A 21,953-nucleotide genomic window follows, 5' to 3' on the forward strand; every position below is an offset into this window, starting at 1 on the left:
ATTAGTCATGGAATAAAGGCAAGTCACTTAACCTCCAGTACGATTCTTTCCCGGTCTGTAAAAATAAAGGGGTAGAGTCATAGTTGCTCCCTTCCAGCTCAAAATCTATGATCTTTTAAACTGTTTATGAGTAACTGGCTACCTGTGCTATTAAGTGGTACTGCAAAAGCTTTCTTCATTCTAGTTCATCTTTTTAAAAATAAAATCTTTATATGATATTTACAGAATAATTCTCAGATGCTTAGGATTTATCACTGGTTCATCTCCTCAATGTTCTCAATAAATCAGAGGAAGATTATAATATAGAAGGCATGCTTAATAAACATACATATAATGTGAAACTAGAAGTAAGAGTTAATGTTAAAGAACAAAATCAACATCTTATTTCCAGAGTAACTGTAAAGATAAGCCAAATCTAACAAAGAAAAGATTATGGATAAATATCAAGTCTTACACTTCTATTAAGAAAATAAGCATAGAATAGGAAAAGGCAAAGCTCAACAGAAACTAATTTTTAAGTGTTTTTTTTTACTTCACAACAAACTTAAATGAGTTAAATAAACTAATGCCATTTTAGGATACATAAAGAGACAGAATATTAAGACCAATATTTTATCTTATGCTGATTAGGCCATATTTAGAATTTTGGGTATGAAAGGCTAACATTAACAAACTACAGCATGACCAAAAGACAGCAACCAGGACTTGAAACCACATCACAGAAATAATTCAAGGAATTAGGGGCAGCTGAACCTTTAAAAAAAAAAAAATGGGGGATAAGGGAGGTGGTAAGAAGATAGGTACACGACATTGTATATAGGCCACAAGATAGATGTCTTAATATATTTTGAGGACCGTCACCAAAAAACTCAGACATGTTCTGTGTATTTCCAAAAAGAACAAAGACTTTTAGCTCCAAAATTTTAGCTCAATATAAGATATGACTCTCTAAAAAACCAAAGTACTCACAACTTGGAAATAAATGGCCTTCTTAAGCACAAAAAAATCTCCTTTAAAAGTGTTTAAGCACATATTAGATAAAAGACCACTGCATTAGGAAAAGAGGCTTAACTAAATGAGGTGGCCATTTTCAGCTCTTACAATTATTTGTCTTGATGAATTTATCGTCAACTTCGGGAGAAAGATTGTTGAGAGCTGACTACAGAGGTCTCTATTAGGTAAGTCACATGCTCTTTGGGTCTTTTTTATATACATATATAAATAAAGGATATGGGCTAGAATTTCCAAGTTCCCTTAAGCATTAAATTCATGTAATTATAATTATTTTATTATAAAAGTTGAGCTAGGACAAGCTTGTCAGCTCTTGAAAGTTCTACCAGCATTAACAACTTTTTAAACAACCAACAATAAAATATCAGTAATTTCAAGGAAGAAAGAGATGGGAACATCTCCCTCTTTAATAGATTCAGCCATTTCATCTTCAAATCATTACCTGCTTTGAGGAGCTAAGCAACAGCAATAGGTAATCATTAGGAACTATGATTTTGTAATTCCAACAAAATTTCTCAAATGATGAATACTGAATATGCCCCGGGATTCATTAAAAGGTGTTGTAAGTTTGCACAAAATACTCTGAAAAACGTGAACTGTTATAAGTTGCAATTCAATGTCTCACTGTGGTCTAAGGGTATCTGCAGGCTTTTCAAAGGCTCAACACAGAGCACAGATTCTAGTAACCATTATACCAAAATGGAAAGGCTTCAAGTACAGGATCAGTGATGGGCTATGTGACCAAAGACTAGCATTGCTAAATCCAAGAGGCTCATCATCAGGCTGGCTGCAAACTGATGGCTATTTTCGCTGCAAGATACTACTGAAGAAAACAAATATTTTTGAGTCACAGAAAGGTCATAATCAATGTCAGGAAAAGTACTCACAAGGGCAGAATCACAGATGTCTGAAATAAAAAAATGGAACACAGCACTGACTGTACTTAACAATGATCTGGCAGATTCTTCCAGACTCCCATTTACTGTAATAATGAGGAAACCAAAGGGCAGTAAGAATAAAGTGATGTGCCCCTGGTTACATGAATATTAGTGGCAGGGTCAGTCCTAGAATCTTTAACTAATGTTTTTATCCATATAACACTAGCTCTCCAGTTACTAAGTTAAATCAGAAGTCTGATATAGCACTTAAATTTGGAAGCAAGAGTAGGGAGAAGAAGGTTGTCTGTTTGTCATTTCAGTGCAATATTAACCATTCCCTCTGGTAATAAAAAATAGAATTCCAGATATATAAGAAAAAAGCAGGCTGCAAGACTCACGAGAAAATAGAACATGTGTTCCAAAAGTTTTAAAAAAAGAAATCCTAAATAATAAAGAAAAATCTAATATGAAAATGCTTGGATTTAACTTTAGGTAATTAACAACGACATCCACAAAAATTCATGCATGTCAATCTCCTATTCAGTCCTAGAGCCTGCGGTATTATAATTTATTGTGAAACCAGAAAACCAAATACTTAAATATATCCACAACATCTATACCTTGATAATGCATAGTACATAATATACTAACATCTCTAAATAAATTTCTAATTACACATCTATGCAAATTATAAGAATATCAACTGCCATGTATAGAAATAGCAGCAACTTCATAAGATTCCACTGCAATGTATTAGTCTGCATCCTTAATAAGAGCAATGTGTTGTGCATTATCTGAAAATCCCAAATCAGAGCATCAAGCTAATACCTAATGACTACAATGTGCTGTTAATTAATACTACTGCATATGCAGATGTTTAAAGCAGTTAAATTACACAGTAGGGAAAAATAATCCTAATTCACAGTTTCAAAAACAAAGGGTGCAGTTTTCAAATATCTTTGCTTCCCATTAAAACTGGTCATTTGGTGAATCTAATAATGGCTGCCTCTTTCAGTAGATGTAAAATCCTATATTTGAAGAGCGTTAAGAGATGCCATTTATTTTCAGAAGTCAGTTTTATGTTATACAAGCACCACACATTGTAGGGAAGAGGCTACAGTGTGAAATGAAGACTGCTTAAGTATGTGTTTAAAATTAGTCAACTAAGGAGTTGCTAGACAAGAATTTTTTCTTCCCCCAGTACAAATCCTATATTGAGGAAAAGCAATTAATGCTTTCCAAAAACAGTTTACACTCCATAAAGGAGGAAAAAAACCCAAACAAACTATTAGCTAACAAGCCCTGGTAACCTGATACAAAATTACTTTAAAATAAAATTTCTTAATGTATATAGAGAGACCCAAAAAGATGAAGAATATGGCTTAAGAATTTCTAGGTGGGAAAACAAAATAGATTATGAAAAAAACTGAATACTTAAATATTTAAATTTAAAATAAGAAAGTAAACAGTATTGAGGGGGAGCAAATTAGCAAAAGATTAAGAGAATAAGAACTTGATTTGTTGAAAAATCTGAAGTTTCTCTCAAAATGACATTAAGAAAACCAATTTAATCCTCTCTCCAGAATTGTCTGTGCAAAAATAAATATCTGAAAATTGCACTGATACAATACTTATTTAACTTGTATTATGAATAAACTGCACATGCTGTTTTACAGACAATATATATTTGTAAACTTGCTCATGCAAAATTAGTGTGTACAACAGGGGTTATTTGTTAATCCCCATACTTTAAAAAAAAAAAAAAAAAAAAAAAAAAAAAGATTCTCTTGTCTTATTTTTCCCCCCTAAAATACCAAAACCTTCTGCGGTATAATAAATCTTACACAGAAATTCTTATCTGCCAGCCAAAAGAAATAAATTTATATTGTTGAAACAAAAACAATAAAAGTTATACAAAAACATGGTATTTGTCTTGAGGCTTTTCTGATTTTGTTTTAAAACAGTAAAAGAAGGAGTTATAAAAGAAAGAAAATTCATGGTCACAAAATTTTAACATTTTAATCCTAAACATTACAGGGCAAATGGATACTGGAACCTAATTCCATACTCCATAAATTCTAACTTTATTTCCATTTTAAATGTGGCTCAAACCACTAAAACATTAGTAGTTGTACAACCTTTGGATTATGGAAATACATATTTTTGAAATAAAAGCTACAAAAGCAACAATGGAAGAAAGCCAAACTGTCTCCATGAAAGAAAATAAAAGTGGAACATTGTGAAGTTTTAGATACTTCTCTTTCCATTTCTTATGATTAACCTGTCAATTCAGTGCATCGTTCAATGTAATGGTCCCCATATTGAACAAACATTTAACTAGTGTCCATTGATTCCAAGTTAGTAGATGATGAATCTTTCTGGATACTTTCAAAGATGGCTGCCAGCTCTGGATTAGAGCTGATTTGTGACTGGAATTCACTCATTAGCGGACTCTTCTCCGCTTCTGGAATGGTTAGAAGCGCTGCTACCGCCCTCATGGCAGATCGCTTTAGCTCATCTTGTTTTTCAAATTCCTGCTTCACTGAGTTTGCCTTTACCTACACCAGAGAACAAAGAAAAGAAGTTATACACAATTAATTCCTTCAGATTCAATATATAAATATATCTTTTGGATGGTTTATAAAATTCCAGACTCCAGGCCTTACCATTTGCCACACTCCTCTGCCCTGCTTCAGTTCTGTCATCTGACATATTAATGTTGCCAACCAAGGGCTCAGGGCCTTTCCGTGCCCCCTGCGGATGAACTTGCTTTCACATACTGTCTCCCCCAATTAGAGTATAAGTTTCCTGAGAGTAAGGAGTTTGCCTCTTTTTTTTCCCCCCAGACTCCAGATGGTTAGTATAATGCATGGCACAAAATGAATGCTGAATAAATTCATTCATTCACTCATTTAATGAATAACATTTTAAGACTCAACTTGATAAGGAAATCTGAAGTCTGTTCTAATAATTAGATATTCCTATCTTCAATAAATTTGGAAAATTTAAAAGCCTAAAATCATCATCAAGTTTAACTAAAATCACCTCTCTTCCACATTTACCTTGGTTGTACATGTGGCACGTAAAGGCTCAACAAGTCGGTCCAATCTCTGCAGTACTGCACTTGGACAAAGGGTAGACAGTCTTACCAACATTAAAAATGTAAGCATCTGTTAAAAACAAAAAATAGACAAAAGTTGAGTTCAGTATAATTTTCTGAATATAAAATTATATTATCCCAGGGCTGAACTTAAAAGTGACTAGATATTAAGTACAATCCTTAATAATAAATATTACAACTATTCTTCTTGTGTTTCTAGTTGACATAAGAATAGAAAAATATGCAGACCATAGTTGTCCAAAACCTTTTTCTTTTTTCCTATGGGTCTCAATTTGTAAACAATGACCCATCAGGCCTTAGGCAGAGGATTTCCCTTTTCTACTGAATACATAGTGAGAGGTAAATAATTTGAAGGTTTCTTGCCCAGTTAACTTAAGACCCTAACTGAATATAGCAAATAAGAAACATACATCCCTACTCTACTAATAATTTGATCCTAGGACCTAGTTTTTCAATCAATTATGTAAGCATTGCTAAATATTGGAAAGATCATTTAGTTTTCTTTAACTACTGTCCATTTGGGTTGGGAATCATTACCATTAAAATTACCTATTTTTTTCTCTAGTAGTTTATATTAAAATGACTAAACATATGCTCTTAAACTAAGCACTTTAATTATGGATCAAAGACATTCTTTTTTTCTTTTCCTAAATACTTTTAAATTAGGTTTTTTTAATCATTGCCAATACTTTAAGTCATATAAAAGTTAATCAGAGACAAATTCTGATAATTTTTAATACTAATTAGAGATATATGTGCAAAACTATTCACCTCTTTCACATATATAGCATCATCAGTAACAGAAATGAACTTGGCTTCTTCAAAATCACATCTAATGAAAATAGTCAACATTTCTGACATCAACATTTAAAGAGTGAGTATCTATTATGTTCATGGAATCTATGGTAAGGCACCAAATAAATAAAAATCTGGGCCCTTAAAGACTAAAGATTAGATACAACTTAGGATGCACAGACAATTAACACAAGATATAATGTAAAATGCCAAATGAATGGAATGATACAGCCAATACTAATTGGTTAGTTGTCCTTCATGCTCGAATAGACACAAAATGACATCACTATGTTAGTCATGGAAAAATGTGTCTGACTGGTTGAGCAGACTAATACAAAGTCAAAAGGCTCTACCACAGGTCAGCCACAAATAGTCCCTAAGAACATTTGGAACGGATGTCTCTAAATTTGTGTATCTCATGTCTCTTGTAAGCCACTATATCTACTTTGCTTAGAGTACAGAGCCTTCTTTGATGCTGGCACACCACGCTGGGTGGTCCCATTCCAATATCTCCCATGTTTCCCAATCAAATCCAAAGCTCACAATCATCAAAACACATCAAGTTTTCCTCTACTTTAGTCTTGGCTTGTAGCTCTCTCAAGTTAAATAATTTACTGTCAGTACTGTAGCTGCTTGATGCCATTTATATCGAAAATTTTCAACAATATCACTGAAAATATTAATTCTAAAAAGCATGGGAACATGAAAAAGTTTTTGTATTTTTTATGTTTTAACTGCAGAGTAAATAACCCAACCCTGAATGAAACAGACAACCTTTAGAGTACCTTTTCTAGCCCCTTCTTCATATGAGGAGGTGAGCAGTGTGGTTCTTTAAAATGGCCACTCAGGACTGCCAAATCCACTGCTGCTTCAGTTCAGTAATGATCTATGGCCTGAGCCACCTGCATGCAGGGTTGTGACTACATTTCTTAGCATATTCACACCTGGCGTACTGGCACTTGTTTGTCACCACAGGATTTTGAGGTAGGTAACAATGATATGGATAATGTCTTTTGACTCATGTATAAATTGGATTTAAATGAAGCAGAATTACATGAAGTCATCAGTCTCTTCCTCCCCTACCCCCCGGCACAGTTCCTCAAGTCCAAGGGGCAAGACAAAAATCAAGGTGACCAGTGATGGCCTGGGATGCAGTGGATAATCTTCAATGACCAAGCTTTAAGCACTCTATGACCATTGCTTCTGCCACCTTGATGGCAATTAGAACAAATTATTCTTTTCTACGCATTCCATCAGGGAAGTCTTCACACACACACACTCCACTAACTCACGGATGTCTCATGTCCCCACAGTTACGCCTAACCAGCTTAGTTAATCTGCTGAAATGGTTTGCCAGGATATGGCCACTGCACATGCTATAGTTTTTTTGGAGTCAGAGGTAAGAGTGTGAATTGAGTAAACAACAGAGGTGGAAAGCAACCCTTACACCAGGAGAAACTAGTATTCCCTGAACATCTGTACACCCCAACATATACTATTATACTAATTCAAACAGGGGAAGATCACTATAAACTGCAGTGATGTGGGAAATTTGCTCTACAGAAAATATGATAAATGTCTATACTGAGAAAGGAAATGTCATCAGTAACACAGTGATACCTCAGTAAAGTGTTATTTGTGGTCCAGTGCAAATTCTTGAAATCCTGTTCCCCTACCCCCCAATTAATCTCTTCTATAATGAAAACAATAATAGTTCACATTCTCTAAAACAAAACTACTAGTCACATATCTGTTATTACTATACACTATCTATGAACAGAATGCTATGACTACATATGCAGTTGTATTAACACTTATATAGCAACTGTCACTAATAATTCTAATTTTCCATTAAATTACTAGCATATATTTTATTAAGTCATTTTACTAATTCTCAAAAATTTCCTGTAAGACATTTTATAAGAAAATCTCACCTTAATATCATAATGGTCCTTCAAACCATCTTCAACGTGGTTTAAGAATTCAAAGATATCTAATCTATCGAGACAACTGTCTAGAAGTGTATACATACACTCAAAAGCTGCCTTTCTTATATCCAGGCCATCATCAACGGTATGCTTAAATGGTCCCATTTCTACCTGTTAATTAAGACAGAAGATTTGAGTACATGTGTGAATGCTCAAAACAGTAAACTTAAGCAAGTTTATTTAAATATAATTTAACTTACCTCTCTTATAAGCTCCTTTCTAACTTTTGTCTCATTGTAAAGATGTGGAAGAACAGTATCTAAAAGATCCCTTATTAAGGATGGTTTATTATGTGCTGCTGAATTAAATGTTACCAGGGCTACCCGTCTTACATTCAAGTCAGGGTCTTCTAAAGTTTTTAAGAAGTCACCTATAATTAATGAAAGAGGCCATGTAAAAACCAATCAAATCTAAAAACTTCACAATTACTTCCTATTTGCTAATGTGTTTCCTTTTTATTACTCTTCCTGCACTTTATATCCAAGAGACTGTTTAGAGGAGAGATGGAAAGCTGAGAGATTTCCTATGTAGGGGCTTCACTCCACAAATGTACAGTGGATTCCCTTGATACTCTCCCACAGAAATCACCCTCTAAGGAGATTCAACTTCACTTCTCTATACCTCTCTTTACAGATGGACCAACAAACGAATGTTAAGAGTCAAAAAGCACAAGCTATATGAAGTTGAGAATAATCTTCCCACCAGCATTTAGAAGAAAAGATAGTCTAGAAGAGACTATGAGAGAACATCCCCTCTCTTGGTAAAGAAGTTTGAGATATCGGAACAGAACTGTGTTACTGGTCAATTTTGCTTCTTTTTTTTTTTCTTTTTTACAATTACAACAATAACAAAACAAAAATAAACAATATCAATTTTAAAAAGACAGGAAATGGATGGTAAATTAACTAGATCAACCATTAAAAGCATGAAATCCAGAAAAGATATTAATTAGGTTCTTGAATTGCATAAGATTCTCCTCTTTTAACAAAAAAAAAGAAACAAGAACACAGTATTTGTCAGTCTTTTATACAAGTGAAACAACCATTTAAAGAAACATTATTTTAGAGTTGAAGGATCTTAGTCTTTTAGACAAATCCAAAAATGGGATGTGAAATGAAATTCCATTTGTCTTGAACAAGGCCACATCATATCACAACTGAGATTAGAAACCAGATTTCTCAATAACAAATTAAAAAGCCCATACTATGCATAATGTCAAATCTATGTGTCTCTCAGAGCACAGGTAAATTACTCATTCATCTCTAAAGAGTAACTAACTCTTTGGTTTAGTAAATACTGACAGAAAATTGACCAACAATGCAATTCTATACTTATAGTTCATACTCCTTTACCAAGAGAGTAGATGCTCTTCCATAAGATAAACAATGGAAGAATCCTATTTTCTCTTGTTTCCTCTTCAATTAAAAAACTGGATAGTTTTGTGGCGAGTAGAAAGAAGAAAATTTCAAGTTTATTAATTTAATTTTAGACCCACTACACTACATAGAGTATGGACTCTGAAACTGGATGCTGGAAGATTAGGCCAGGTTGTAATCTTAACTATGATACTACTTATGTGACTCTGGAACAAGTTATCAAGTAGTTCCAAACAGTTTCAAAAACTAAGTTAATCAAAGAGAGAATCCCTGCCCTACACTTACCTATGCAATTCTTTAATAATGGATCTATGGGTTGTGGATGGTCAGAAATAGTAAACTTCACAGCCGTAACCACTGAACTTCGAGCATAAGATGAGCCTGATTAAAAAAAAAATTGTTTATCATTATAAAAACACTAAAAATTATCACAACTATTTTCAATATGACATAGTTAACAAACTTTCTATTTCTTCAAGTTGTTATCTGGTATAGAATGACATTTGGGGAGGTGAGGGAGTTATTCTTAGGACAATGAAGACTAGTTTATTAATTTATAACATGGAAAATGTCCTATGACTTTACAGTATACAACAAGACAACTAAAAAAAAATTTAAAAGTAAATTTCCAACTTTATTAAATAAACAAAACTAAACTGGGGCAGGGAGGGAAGGGAATGAATCAGAAAAAATATCCTTAGCTTGGCTAGTAAACCTTTAAGTTTAATTTTAAAAGAAGAAAATCAATGATAATATTTGTATAACTGCTCAGACACAGTCTAAGTATTTTTTCTTACCTAAAGATTTTAAAGTAGTCAAGAGCATTTTCACCTACATCAATCTTTATTGGTCTAAATGGGTTAAGAACTCATGTAAATCTGAGCAACCACAATAAATGATACTCATTTCAGAGATGAATACTTTATTTTGGGCTGTTAGACCTTTAAGTTTTTATAATCATAAATATTTAATAGTAGTAAAAGTTAGTCTAGTAAATAATATTACTTCCAATGGATGATTAATATTGTCTACACCTATATTATTTGAAAGTGGAGAAAATGGCATTAAAATGGAATATTCAATGCTAAATAATATAGGTACTTCTTATATATTAAATATAAACAAATTTAGCCATCATATGGCTAAATACTAGATATCTTTTTCATTAATAAAAACTGAAATCAGAAATTTAGGTAACTTCATAAATTAAAATTTTATTTAGTCAAATATCTCTTACTATTTCTTAGTAGCTAGTTCGCATATATGCCAAAATCTTTAATATTTAATTACAATATTTCACATGTAGAATAATTAACAATTATTCATAGAAAAAGTTATATTTTTTATTCAGAAAGTTATGTACATACCTGATACTAAGTACCCTTTAAGTCGCGGAAGCAGAGTTTCTGGATCAATTAAAGTTAGTTTACCCAAGCATTCAGCAACAACGTTTCTGGTTCCTTCTTCTGCACACTCACAGTGTTTCAGCAGTAAGGTCCAGATGTTCTCAACATAAGGTTTAAGGCCCACCACTGATGCAGAGCTAATAATTTCCTTCAAGGAATGAAGTAGAAGATACTGCCTCTTAGGCTGACTGGTTATTTCTTGTAAGACAAATGGTAGATATTCAGGAAGATTGCCAACACTAATGCTACCTAATGCATAGGATGCTGCTGATTTGACTTCTTCACTAGGAGATGAGAAGGCTTCTAATATTACAGATTTAAGTTCAAGTTGACCACTTAAGTCAATGTGATGTCCAACTTCTCCAAGAGAAAGTAGAGCTAAGAGACGAATGGAATCAGTTGACCTTGAGTTCTTGACGTCTTGAATAAACTGACCTACTACAGCTGGCCCCTCTTTAGGACATGCTCGAGTAAGGGCAGCTACACATTTGGCAATGGAATAATAAGACTGCTTGTGAGTAAGTGCTGTGCTTTGAGCATAAACTGGGCCTGTCAACATGCGTAACAAATCCATGTACCCTAAATTATTTGTTCCAGTTACAACCAAAGCTTGGAAAAATTCTAACATGGCGCTTAGTGCTCCTCCCTGCAGCAAAGGTGATCTCACAAGCCCGATAAGTTCATTAAGTATGGACCCGCTTATCTTTGAAAGGGAAGAGGGGTACACTTTAGCAAGTGTAGTCAGAAAGCTGATAGCCATCTGTGATACATGCATATCACTTTCACTGATAAGAGGTGGAAGCTCATCCAGAACAGCATCAATCATGGCAGCTGTCAAGCTGTCACTATAGTTTTTAATTAGGATGTCTAAAGCTGAAAGGGTACCCAGTTTCAAAGCTCGCTGGTTTTTCCTAAGAAAAGAGGCAAGAATAGGTACCCCTTCTCCAAGCACAGGTCTTAAATCTATCTTCAAGGGGGACCCAGCAATCAGTGTCAAAGCTTTCACTGTTGTTAACCGGGTAATTTCATTCTTTAGTCTCTCCAAGAAAATCTGAAGTGTACTAGGCAGATCACTACCTAGATTGTCTCCAAGACTGCAAATGATTTGTCCCATACAGGAGATAGCCCTCTCTTTGACTTCCTGATCAATGTCAGCTGCTTTTAACCGTTTGATGGTACAGGTAAATAAATCTTTAATGTAGGGAGTTGCATCAAATGAAGAAGGTTGATCTAAAGGACGAATAACTTTGACAAGCTGCTGGGTAACAAGAAGTGCTTCAGATGTGATCTTGTAGAATGGATCACCAACACAAGCCACCACTGGAGGAACCAATGCCTGAACATGAGGATGGAAGACTTGAGGAGAATGGTTACAGAGGATTACATACAGGCATGACAAAGCATCTATCTTCAGATTAGATGAGCTGGATTTGTCATTCAGTGAGAAAATGATCCCTAAAACATTAACAAAGGAAATCCAGAATCATTATAATGCAATTGGGGGTTGAAAGAAAGGGGGAAAGGGGAAATTAAGAGAGATCTGAATTGTTCAAATTGGATTGAATTGTTCAAATTTCTTCCAAAATTATTCCCTAATTATATTTTGTACAAAATACCTATAAACAAAGATAAAAATAAAAACTAAGTTTTTTCCACTTCAGTTATATATCAATCCAATTTTTCTTAAAAACAAATTACTATATTCACAACAGTCAGTTAAGAAACTAAAGTTATAGAAAGTAATTTAATAGTTACAACTAAATTTGTGTTTTTGGAGTTTTTTTAAAACTTTTCATTTTGAGGAAATACTTTAAAACTAAAGAAAGAGATTAAATTTGTAATAAAAACCATAGCTTCTAACATCAACTCTTTGTTATTTTTCCTACCTGGTACAAGTACAGGAATGTGCTGTGTGAGGGCCCCAGGTAATACATTTACCAGCTCAGTTAACATGTTAAAACAACACTGTCGAGTCTTCACACTTTTCTCCTTCATCTGTTTGTGAAGAGCTTTAACAATGTTGGGAACCTGTAATTATTAAAAAAAAAACCAAAAAAACACACACACCATTACCTATGTTTAGTCACTGAGATTTCCTCAGTGTAATTATCACAAATTACTAGGGAAAAGAGAAACATGCAAGCCAAAATACATTTGTTTCTTCAGCTAAAATTATTTATCTAGTATTGGCTCGTTTTATAGGGAAGTTAATTTTTCTTACGTTAAAATTCTTGACTAATTAATTTCTGTACAAGAACAAAAACTAATCAACTGAGAAACTAAAATCTCTCAAAATTATCAAAGCTGCTAATCATTTTTAAACTTTTTTTTTCCTGAGGCATTTAGGGTTAAGTGACTTGTCCAGGATCACACAGTTAGGAAGTGTTTAAATGTTTGAGACCACCTTTGAACTTAGGTCCTCCTGACTTCAGGGCTGGTGTTGTATCCCCTGAGCCACTTAGCTGCCCCTTAAACATCATTTTTAAACAATTCAAAAGAACAAAAGAAATATGGTTAAAAGAACAATGACCTTACCCTTGGAATTCACAATTTTAACAGGAGACTGCTCTAGCAGAATATTTTGAATAATAGTGGCACTGACAAATATGGGTGAAGAAAAGACTATTTCTGGTCACCTAATTTTCTAAAAGTAACACACAAATCTTTACTTTTGGCTCCACCCTGTAGGTACTGTGCCAATGAAATAAAAACTATTCATTCAAACAACCTAACCCCCCTTCCTCAACCCTAAATGCTGACAGATGAAATCCAACCCAAGAATATTTGTCATTTTTCTTCTTCTCAGTTTATAGATACCAGCTAGTGGTCTAAAATAGGATCCATTAGCAAATGTTCATTGTGAACAGCTAGGTAACTAAGTTTTTAAAAACTTCTTAAAAACAATAATACAACCCATCAGGCAAAATGCACAATAACAAGAAAAGGGTGTGAACAAGCCATCTCTCCCCAGTTCTCTGAAAAACTATCAGAATTACTTCTGATTTCAGGAGAAAGATATAGTTATATTTGTATCCCCTAAAAATAGCAACCAAGTTTCAAGCTAGACTTGGAAATCAGAAATCCCGAGTTTAGATCTTGCCTCTGTGTAATACTGGTTAATGTGTCCACCAGGCATTCTCTGGGACTTTACTAAACCATTTAAGGGTACAACATTGAAGGTGAAAGTTTTCAAATCCCAATTTTATTTGTACTATCAAATGTATCACATCACTTTAATTTTAAAACTGTTTGCTTCCCTGGTGTATTTTTCAATGAGTTCAATGTTAAAACATTTATGTACCCTAAAAAAAAATTTATAATTTTTAAATTATATGGACAATGCTAGGAATTCCTAATACACTGTAATAGTCAACTGAAATTTAAACAGGAAAATTAAAACTATTATTGATCACTTAAACTTTATTCTTCTGCATTAAACTAATAAGTAGGTGAAAAGCCAACATGTCTAAAGCAACATAAAATTTTCTGTAAAATATTTTTGATGTGGTCACGTGGGCAGAATACATTCATATTATGATAGAAATAGAAGACTCTTGATTCACAATACCATTAAAATTTTCTATAGCATTAGTAAACCAGTTTTTTCTGGACAATATGAATTTATATGTATATAAATGTGATAATTAAAAGAACATTTAATGACAACCAAAGTCTTTCTAAAACTTAATTTTTTAACCAACCTGACTCTGAAGCATTGTCAAAGGTGTCTCTCCTTGTTCCATTGCATCAGGATCACAAAGCCAACTCTGCACAGGGCGTGTTTGCTTCAAAAGGGAAAGATATGCATGGAACACATCTGCTTTTACATTCTCTTCACGTTCTTTAAATCTGGCTATCAAGGCTGGAGACACAGTTTTGTAGAATTCTGGAAGCATTTCATGCCGTGTGCTAACTACAGCATCTAAGCATTTAGCTCCTGCACGTCTCACTTTCCAACTCATGTCATCATCATCACTGTATTCATCATCACTCCCTGTTTTTTTAAAAAATAGATTAAGAAAAATACACAAGTTTTAGTAAGAAAATGAACTGCAATCTTCACAATGGAAAACAGGTATTGTTAGTTGCCATAAATTTGTCCAGCATTTATATAACAAACTTAATTAAATAACCAATACCTAAAAGATACACAAAGCAATATCTAAGTAAACCTACTTTTTAAATCTACTTTTACAAAACCTAATTGTTTATATGCACAGAAACCTTTTTTTTCTGACAGTCTGAATTCCAGAGAATTCTCCAATGTATTAATATGCATTCCCCTAATGTTTTATGGTATCATTTAGTTTGTATGGATATCATCCTGAGATCACATTCTTACTTCCCTGTCCTATTAAACAAAATATATGATCACCTTAGCACCAGCTCACTTTATGGTCATTTGTTTCTCACACATAATCAACAGATCCCTGCAATAAATACTGCCATCATCCAAATTCACAACTTTATCCTTTTAGACGACTCTTAACATCCTTTTCTTAAGTAGGCCTCCCATTTTCACTATGCAGCTTCCCTCCTAAAAATCTTTTAATGGAAAACATTCCACTGTCTGCAATTTAGGAACTTTCACATGAGGCTCTGACCTTCAGCTCATGGTCTGCCTATAGTATAACCAGACCACCCCTGGAATATTGTATTCAGATCTGAAATCCACAGTGTAAAAAAAGTCAAGTGTCATGAGAAATGGATGAAGGAACTTGTGGCATTTAGGGGACAAAGAGGAAACAGCAATGGGCTTTCAGCCAAAAGACTTAAAGCTTATATCCTCCTTCAGAACTTCCTGGCTAGGTGTCGGGATAATAAAAATTTTTGTTTGTTGTTGAGTTGTTTCAATCATGTCTGATTTTTTGTGACCTCTTTTGGAGATCTGCCATTTCCTTCTCTGGTTTGTTTTACAGATGAGGAAACTGAGACTGGATTAAGTGAGTTACTTGGGGCCTTCGGCTAATGTTTGATGCCAAATTCAAACTCAAATCTTCCTGCTCTAGAGCTACTACTCTATTCATTAGACTCCCTCTCTGCCCCATGGAACTAGCAATTATTAAGTGAAAATGTACTGGGATTTGTGCCAAGCACTACATGAAGCATTTTCCATTTATCCCTTTGATTCTTCCAATCACCCTAGGAGAGTTAAGTGCTATTATTATCCCCATTTTACACATGAGGAACTTGAGTCAAATAGAGTTTAAGAGATTTGATCATGGTCACACAGCAAGGAGTGTCTGAGGCTGGATTTAAACTTGGTTTTTCTTCAATCCTTATGCACCCTGCTCTCCAAGTCATTTTATCTCTCTGGACCTTAGTTCCATCTGTAAAATTAAGGCATAGAAGTCAGTAGTCTCCAAAATTTCTTTCAGCTTTAAATCTATGATCCTACATTTAGCCTGGAGAAAAGAAGACTCAGTGAGGACATACTAGTAATTGGGCCTTTCATGGGCTATTTCTGTTTGGCCTCAGTGGAAGAAAACTCTAAAAGTCTTGATGTCAGGAAAAAACGATCTACCATTGAGATTTATCCAATGAGAGATGGGCCACAGTAACAGCCCATCCTAATGGTATTTGGACAAGCTGGGTGACCACTTGTCACCAATATTATAATCGGGGTTCCTTTAGAAAAAGGATCAGACTAGATGGCTACTAGGGATCCTTTCAACTCTAAAATCCCATGATTCCTTTTCCAACTTAATATTTTAAATCACTTTTTTCATTAACTATAGATTTAAAACATACTTGAGAGCTGGTTGTTCCTTGAACTCAACAAAAAATTACAAGATATGGCTCTCAAATACATCTATCCAAGGTTATCTAATTGATTCCCTCCTGTCATTCTAAGTAGATGCTTTCGTTTTTCACCAAGCATATATTTTCTGGTCAAAATGTCACCCACTCACAGCTAAACACAGGCCTCAAGCAACCCTTCTTTATAACAAAGAAAAATCTTTCTGATTGTTTCTACAAACAACACTCAGCACTTATAGATACTGTTAAATTGTAAAGACTCAATATTTAACTTTCAGAGGCTGGTGGATTATGTTCTAAATCACTCATTACAAAATATGTGTGTGTGTGTGTGTGTAATGTGACATGTTTTAAAGATCTTTTCCTTTATTTTGTTGCTAGCTTGTCCTGCATGTCTGAACGCAATCTTTTATTTGAATCTTTTTTCCCCCTTTTAAATTTTATTGTTGTCTTCTCTTTTACTATTATCACTACTACTAAATCTTTCTTTGTAATGAAAACAAACTACCATGCTGGCAAAAAGTCAACAGAAAGAAGTCACCTGTGATAGCACTGAATGCAGTCCCCCACTTCTCAGAGGAAGAGGTATTTCTTCAGCCATTCTCCAGGACTATGTGTGGCTAACAATTCAGGATTCAGATGTTTCTTGGTGTTCTTGCTTATGTCACAGTACCCTCTGTGTATTCTGTTTAGTCCTGCCTTTTTTCATACTATTAAGACTTCACTAAAGTCTTCCTATGTTTGTTTATATTCTTTATATTAGCTCTCTCACAATGCAAAAATAATGTATACACTAGTTTATCCAGTTGTTCTGAAACAGGCTTCCACCCATGTTTTTCTCCCACAAAGAATATTACGTATGTAATGTGTGATCTGCTTCTTTAGTGTCATGGTTTTCATTAACAGTCTCATGTATGGAACTTTTCTTGGTATGTGTTTTTAAAATCTTGCAGTTTCAAAATTTCAAAAGCATATGTTCAATCAAACTACTCACTGGCAGTTCCTGATGAATAAAGAGTTCATCCTCCAGTAATCTGATCACAATCTAGTAGTGGTTCATTACTAATAGTTCATTTGCACTTCCATATGCTACACTGTGCTATACTGCTTCTAAGTCTTTTACTTATCTAAACTGTTCCACATTTTTTATTCTGCCACCAATACTGTTAGAAGGTAATCCCAATGAAAATAGGAATCAATTCATTCTTTGTACTTATATCTCAAGTGCCTGGTACATAATAGACAATATTTATTGTTAACATTTTAATTATTACTGGTTTTTAAAAGTTTGAGATTTATCCAAAGCTTCACACCCTCCCCCCCCCCCCCCCCCCCCCCCCCCCCCCCCAGTTTGGTGAAGGAAACTGATAAGAATGTGATCTATAAATCACTTTCTAAAGGATTATTATGTTGGCACTGCCTTCCTACTAAGAAATTTCTCTCCCTTTAATTATTCATATACGTGGAATAATGAAAAAAGTGTTGTACTTGAGAATGAGAAAAACCAGAGTCCAAATCCAACTTCAGACCCTATCTAATTCTGTGAGACCCCTACTTCATTTTCTTCATCTGCAAAATGAAGATAATAGCACTTAACTCAGATTTACTATGAAAACAATGAAAAGATATTTGTAAAATACTTTGCAAATCTCAAACTCTTTTTAAAAATGCCACTTATTTTAATTATTTTTCTGCAAAAAGTATTAAGTGATTTTCTATTTCCATCATTGAGATTTTTTGTGATTTCTTCTTGATTTTTATTAGTGTTTTTGGAAAAGCTGATAGATTTGCAGGTTTATTTTATATATATATTTTTTATTACATTATAGAAGCTACTGGTAGCCTACTCTGTTTTGTTTTTTCTAAGTAAACAATGTAATGCCTTTAATTTCTCTTTCTTGCTATGGCTAGTTTCTACAATTCATGCCCAACAAAAATGTAGGGGAAAAATTATCAGTTACTGAAAAGTCTCTCCCTGTTTGTTTTTTGCAAAAATACCATTTCTTTTAGATGTGTAAAGTCTTTGCAGAAAAGTAAATTTTTTATATATAGAATGCAACTGCCATTATTTTTCTATCATTCTTGATGCTTTTTCATTTTATAGTCAGTACTGACTTTTTTTTTTTTAACCCTTCTAGTGAGAAAACTGATCAAATTCGTGAAATGATGTATAATCTCTAGGTCTTTAGCCATTTTCAACATTGTTCACATGAGCAAAACATCAGCCTCATCTTGGCTTTAGAAAGCTTTATATTCATTTTAAAATAAACTTGATCATAATTACCTAACCACCTAGATACTGCAGAGTAGTAGACAAAATAAGTTTCAAGATGCAGAAAATAAGTAGATGTCTATTATTTGCTAAATTGGGATTGTCTTATTTTCTAAAACAAATAATACCTCTAGCTTATTATTAAATGTACATAGTTTACATATGTATTTTGTGCATGTTTAGATAAACCCAATATTTTATTTCTCACTTAGAAAGGGACAGTTCAATTCTGAAGGAGCAGATGACTGGTTATGTCTAGAACCAGGCCAGATTTCTAAAAACATGTGGAACAAGACTCAAACCTAATTTTTAAGAAGAATGAAGACAGTAAATAAGTGAAGATAACATGCCGTGACCTAAGTATTAGCATAATACCTATACTTATCACTTTGATCCAAAGTCTGATCTAGGTAGTTTGTCACTCAAGTTGTAAGTACGTTTAACTTGTCTATAAAACTAAACATTGATCTTGTTAAATTAAGATTTTGGAGGAATCGGCTGGCACTTTAATTTTGAGCTATGCAATTTAGTTCTGTGAGTCTTGGTCATACATGTATATCTGTATTAAAAGGTCAGACTTCAATTATCATTTTGAGTATAAGGGATATGGTCTCTTTTGGCCTATTAGCAGTACCAGCACACAAGGTAGTCCTACTAGGAAATCCTAGGTGCTTTCAATATAGGTCCTTTCAAAAATAATATTACATTTCCTGATAACAATTCTAAGTGGTCACATAAAAGCTACACTCAAAAAAGAGGAGCCAGAATGTGGAACTATGCCCAAAGGGCTATAAAACTGTGCATACTCTTTGATTCAGCAATACCACTACTGGGTCTGTAACCCAAAGAAATCATAAAAAGGGAAAAGAACCCACATGTGCAAAAATATTTATAGCAGCTCTTTTTGTGGTGGCAAAGAACTGGAAACTGAAAGGATGCCCGTCAATTGGGGAATGTCTGAACAAGTTGTGATATATGACTGTAATGGAATACTATTGTGCTATAAGAAATGACAAGCAGGCTGATTTTAGAAAAACCTGGACTTACATGAACTGACGCTGAGTGAAGTGAGCAGAACCAGGAGAACATTGTACACAGTAACAGCAACATTGTGAGATGATCAACTATGACAGACTTAGTTCTTCTCAGCTATACAATGATCTAAGATGACTCCAAAGAACTCATGATGGACAATGCTATCCACATCCAGAGTCTGAATGTAGATTGAAGCATCCTATTTTCACATTTCTGTTTTGTTTTCTTTCTCGTGGTTTTTCCCTTTTGTTCTATTCTTCTTTCACAACACGGCTAATGTGAAAATATGTTTAATAAGATTGTACAAGTATAACCTATATCAGACTGCTTGCCATCTTGGGGAGGAGGGGAGCACAAGAAGGGAGGGAGAAAAAAATGAAAATCAAAATCTTATAAAAATGAATGTTGTAAACTACATGTAATTGGAAAAAATAAAATTATTAAATAGAAGAAAAATGAAAATTAAAAAAAAAAAAAAAGGAAAACTAGAAGAGATCTTAAGACATCTGAACCCCTCTCCCTGCCAATGGTGACCATCGGAACATCAGGAAGCTCACAAACTCTTCTTCAAAGATGAAGCAACAACAGCCATTTCCTGCTTTAAATCCAGTCAAAGTGCTTCTCATGAGCCTCACAATGTCCTGTGGAGTAGTGCTGGTGATACTGTGGCCAAATCCAGATACAAGAAGGCACAGGAAAGAACATAATCCTCAAAAAATGGGCCCAATGTGGATGGCACCAGTGGTACAGAGGCAATAAAGCTTCAACTGCCCACAGATGACCAATACACTAAAAACTTCAAAATGTATCCTCTGCTACTTTCTGTCTAGTGATTTTAGGGATTAGAGCAGCTACCATAAGGAAGACAAGTTGTTTCTCAAGGATCACAAGGTATATATTACATGTCATTCTAGTTGGTAACAACACTATGCATAGGAGAAGCTCCAAATCAGCATAGCTGAGAAGCAGCATATTTCTCTCAGTTTTACTTATCATGTCCTTCTGTCCCACAAACACCATGCAACTTTGGAGTCTTAGGTGCCCAAAAGAATGAAATACAACTCCAAGGGCTTTACAGTCAATACTGTTCACATGCTAGAGACAATTCTGGCCCTCTATATCAACCCCATACCAAATCTGGTCCAGGTCAGGGCACAACTGGACACTGATCCTCTAGTTATCTGGCTACATGCCACTGGCCCTACCCTCCAATCCTGGGTGGCCTAGCCCACGACCAATGTCTGAAATGTTAAAATCAATCCTAAACTAAGGTCTTGAGCACATTTAACATTGCTGCAGGGAAGAATATGACACTCTTCTGTCCTATATCTAGTAAACTTTCTCCTCCAGTCTGATCTGTGATCTAAAATAGAAGGTTCTCTAGACAAAAACAAACAAACAAACCAAAAAAAAAAAAAAAAAAAAAAAAGGCAAAGAAAAAAAAGTCCTTGCCTATTAATTCTCCCTATTCCTTCACCCTGTCCCCGTTAGCCTATCTACTTCTGCCCTCCCCACTTCCACTCGTGCCCACAGAAACCCCAATTCTATTGTTAGCAAGCAGTCTTTCATTTGCTTCTCTGCAATTCAGGAAATCTGGTTCTCGTCAAGATACAATTTTTTTCTAGTACTTGATGATGAAACTCCTGTCATTATCCCTCAGTGGTATCTCTTCTGTAGAGATCTACTTTATTCAGCAATTATCAACCTGTGCCCCTAGGTCAGCCTCTCCTTTTAATTAGTTTAAAACTTGGCTCCTATTAAACTTTGCCTATTAAATCTCTGCTCTTAGAAGTCAATATCATGCTAAGGAGAGATGAACCTTCAATCTATCTCAGCTGCACACTGGGGTAAACATAACTTTGATTTTTATCACCCACAAGTATTCCACAAGCACTACCCATTGAATTTTTTCTATCTAAAAATAATTGCATATTCTTCTTTCTTTGTTCCTAACCCTTTCTTCAAACATCTGAAACTATAAACACACCTAGCTCACCTATATCCTTAAGAAAACTTTTATTTGCTCCTACTATCCCCACAAACTACTTTCCTATATTTCTTCCTTTTCATAAGAAAACCCCTAGAAAAGGTACCTATATTCAATATACTGACTGGCTTGAAAAGGGATTAAAAAGTTGACCTGTTTATACTCACTTAATAGCTAAATTTATTTAATAGTATTGAAAAATAAAGTTTTTGGAATTTTAAGCATGAATATGTCATTCAAAAATCACACTGATCAGACATTTATACTGGTTCACATGTAGAGCATTTCAAAAGTCTTAATGTAGTTCAAAGTATTAATAATTTC

The 21,953-nt window shown here is 34.2% G+C and overlaps 1 protein-coding gene across 1 annotated transcript in view; it reads right to left on the reverse strand.

Moving 5' to 3' along the window:
* Positions 1-508: 508 nt before the first annotated feature.
* CAND1 (cullin associated and neddylation dissociated 1) overlaps positions 509-21,953 on the reverse strand; it is a 47,742-nt gene continuing 26,297 nt past the window's right edge. Inside the window, exons 8-15 of the mRNA XM_031940833.1 lie at positions 14,277-14,569; positions 12,462-12,603; positions 10,537-12,030; positions 9,455-9,550; positions 7,994-8,163; positions 7,740-7,904; positions 4,952-5,059; positions 509-4,447 (exon numbers count right to left, since the gene is read on the reverse strand). Coding sequence (XP_031796693.1) covers positions 4,223-4,447; positions 4,952-5,059; positions 7,740-7,904; positions 7,994-8,163; positions 9,455-9,550; positions 10,537-12,030; positions 12,462-12,603; positions 14,277-14,569 — 2,693 coding nt within the window. The 3' untranslated portion in view covers positions 509-4,222. The remainder of the gene's footprint in view (positions 4,448-4,951; positions 5,060-7,739; positions 7,905-7,993; positions 8,164-9,454; positions 9,551-10,536; positions 12,031-12,461; positions 12,604-14,276; positions 14,570-21,953) is intronic.

Source organism: Sarcophilus harrisii, chromosome 5, assembly GCF_902635505.1.
Source record: "Sarcophilus harrisii chromosome 5, mSarHar1.11, whole genome shotgun sequence".
Taxonomy (NCBI): Eukaryota; Metazoa; Chordata; class Mammalia; order Dasyuromorphia; family Dasyuridae; genus Sarcophilus; species Sarcophilus harrisii.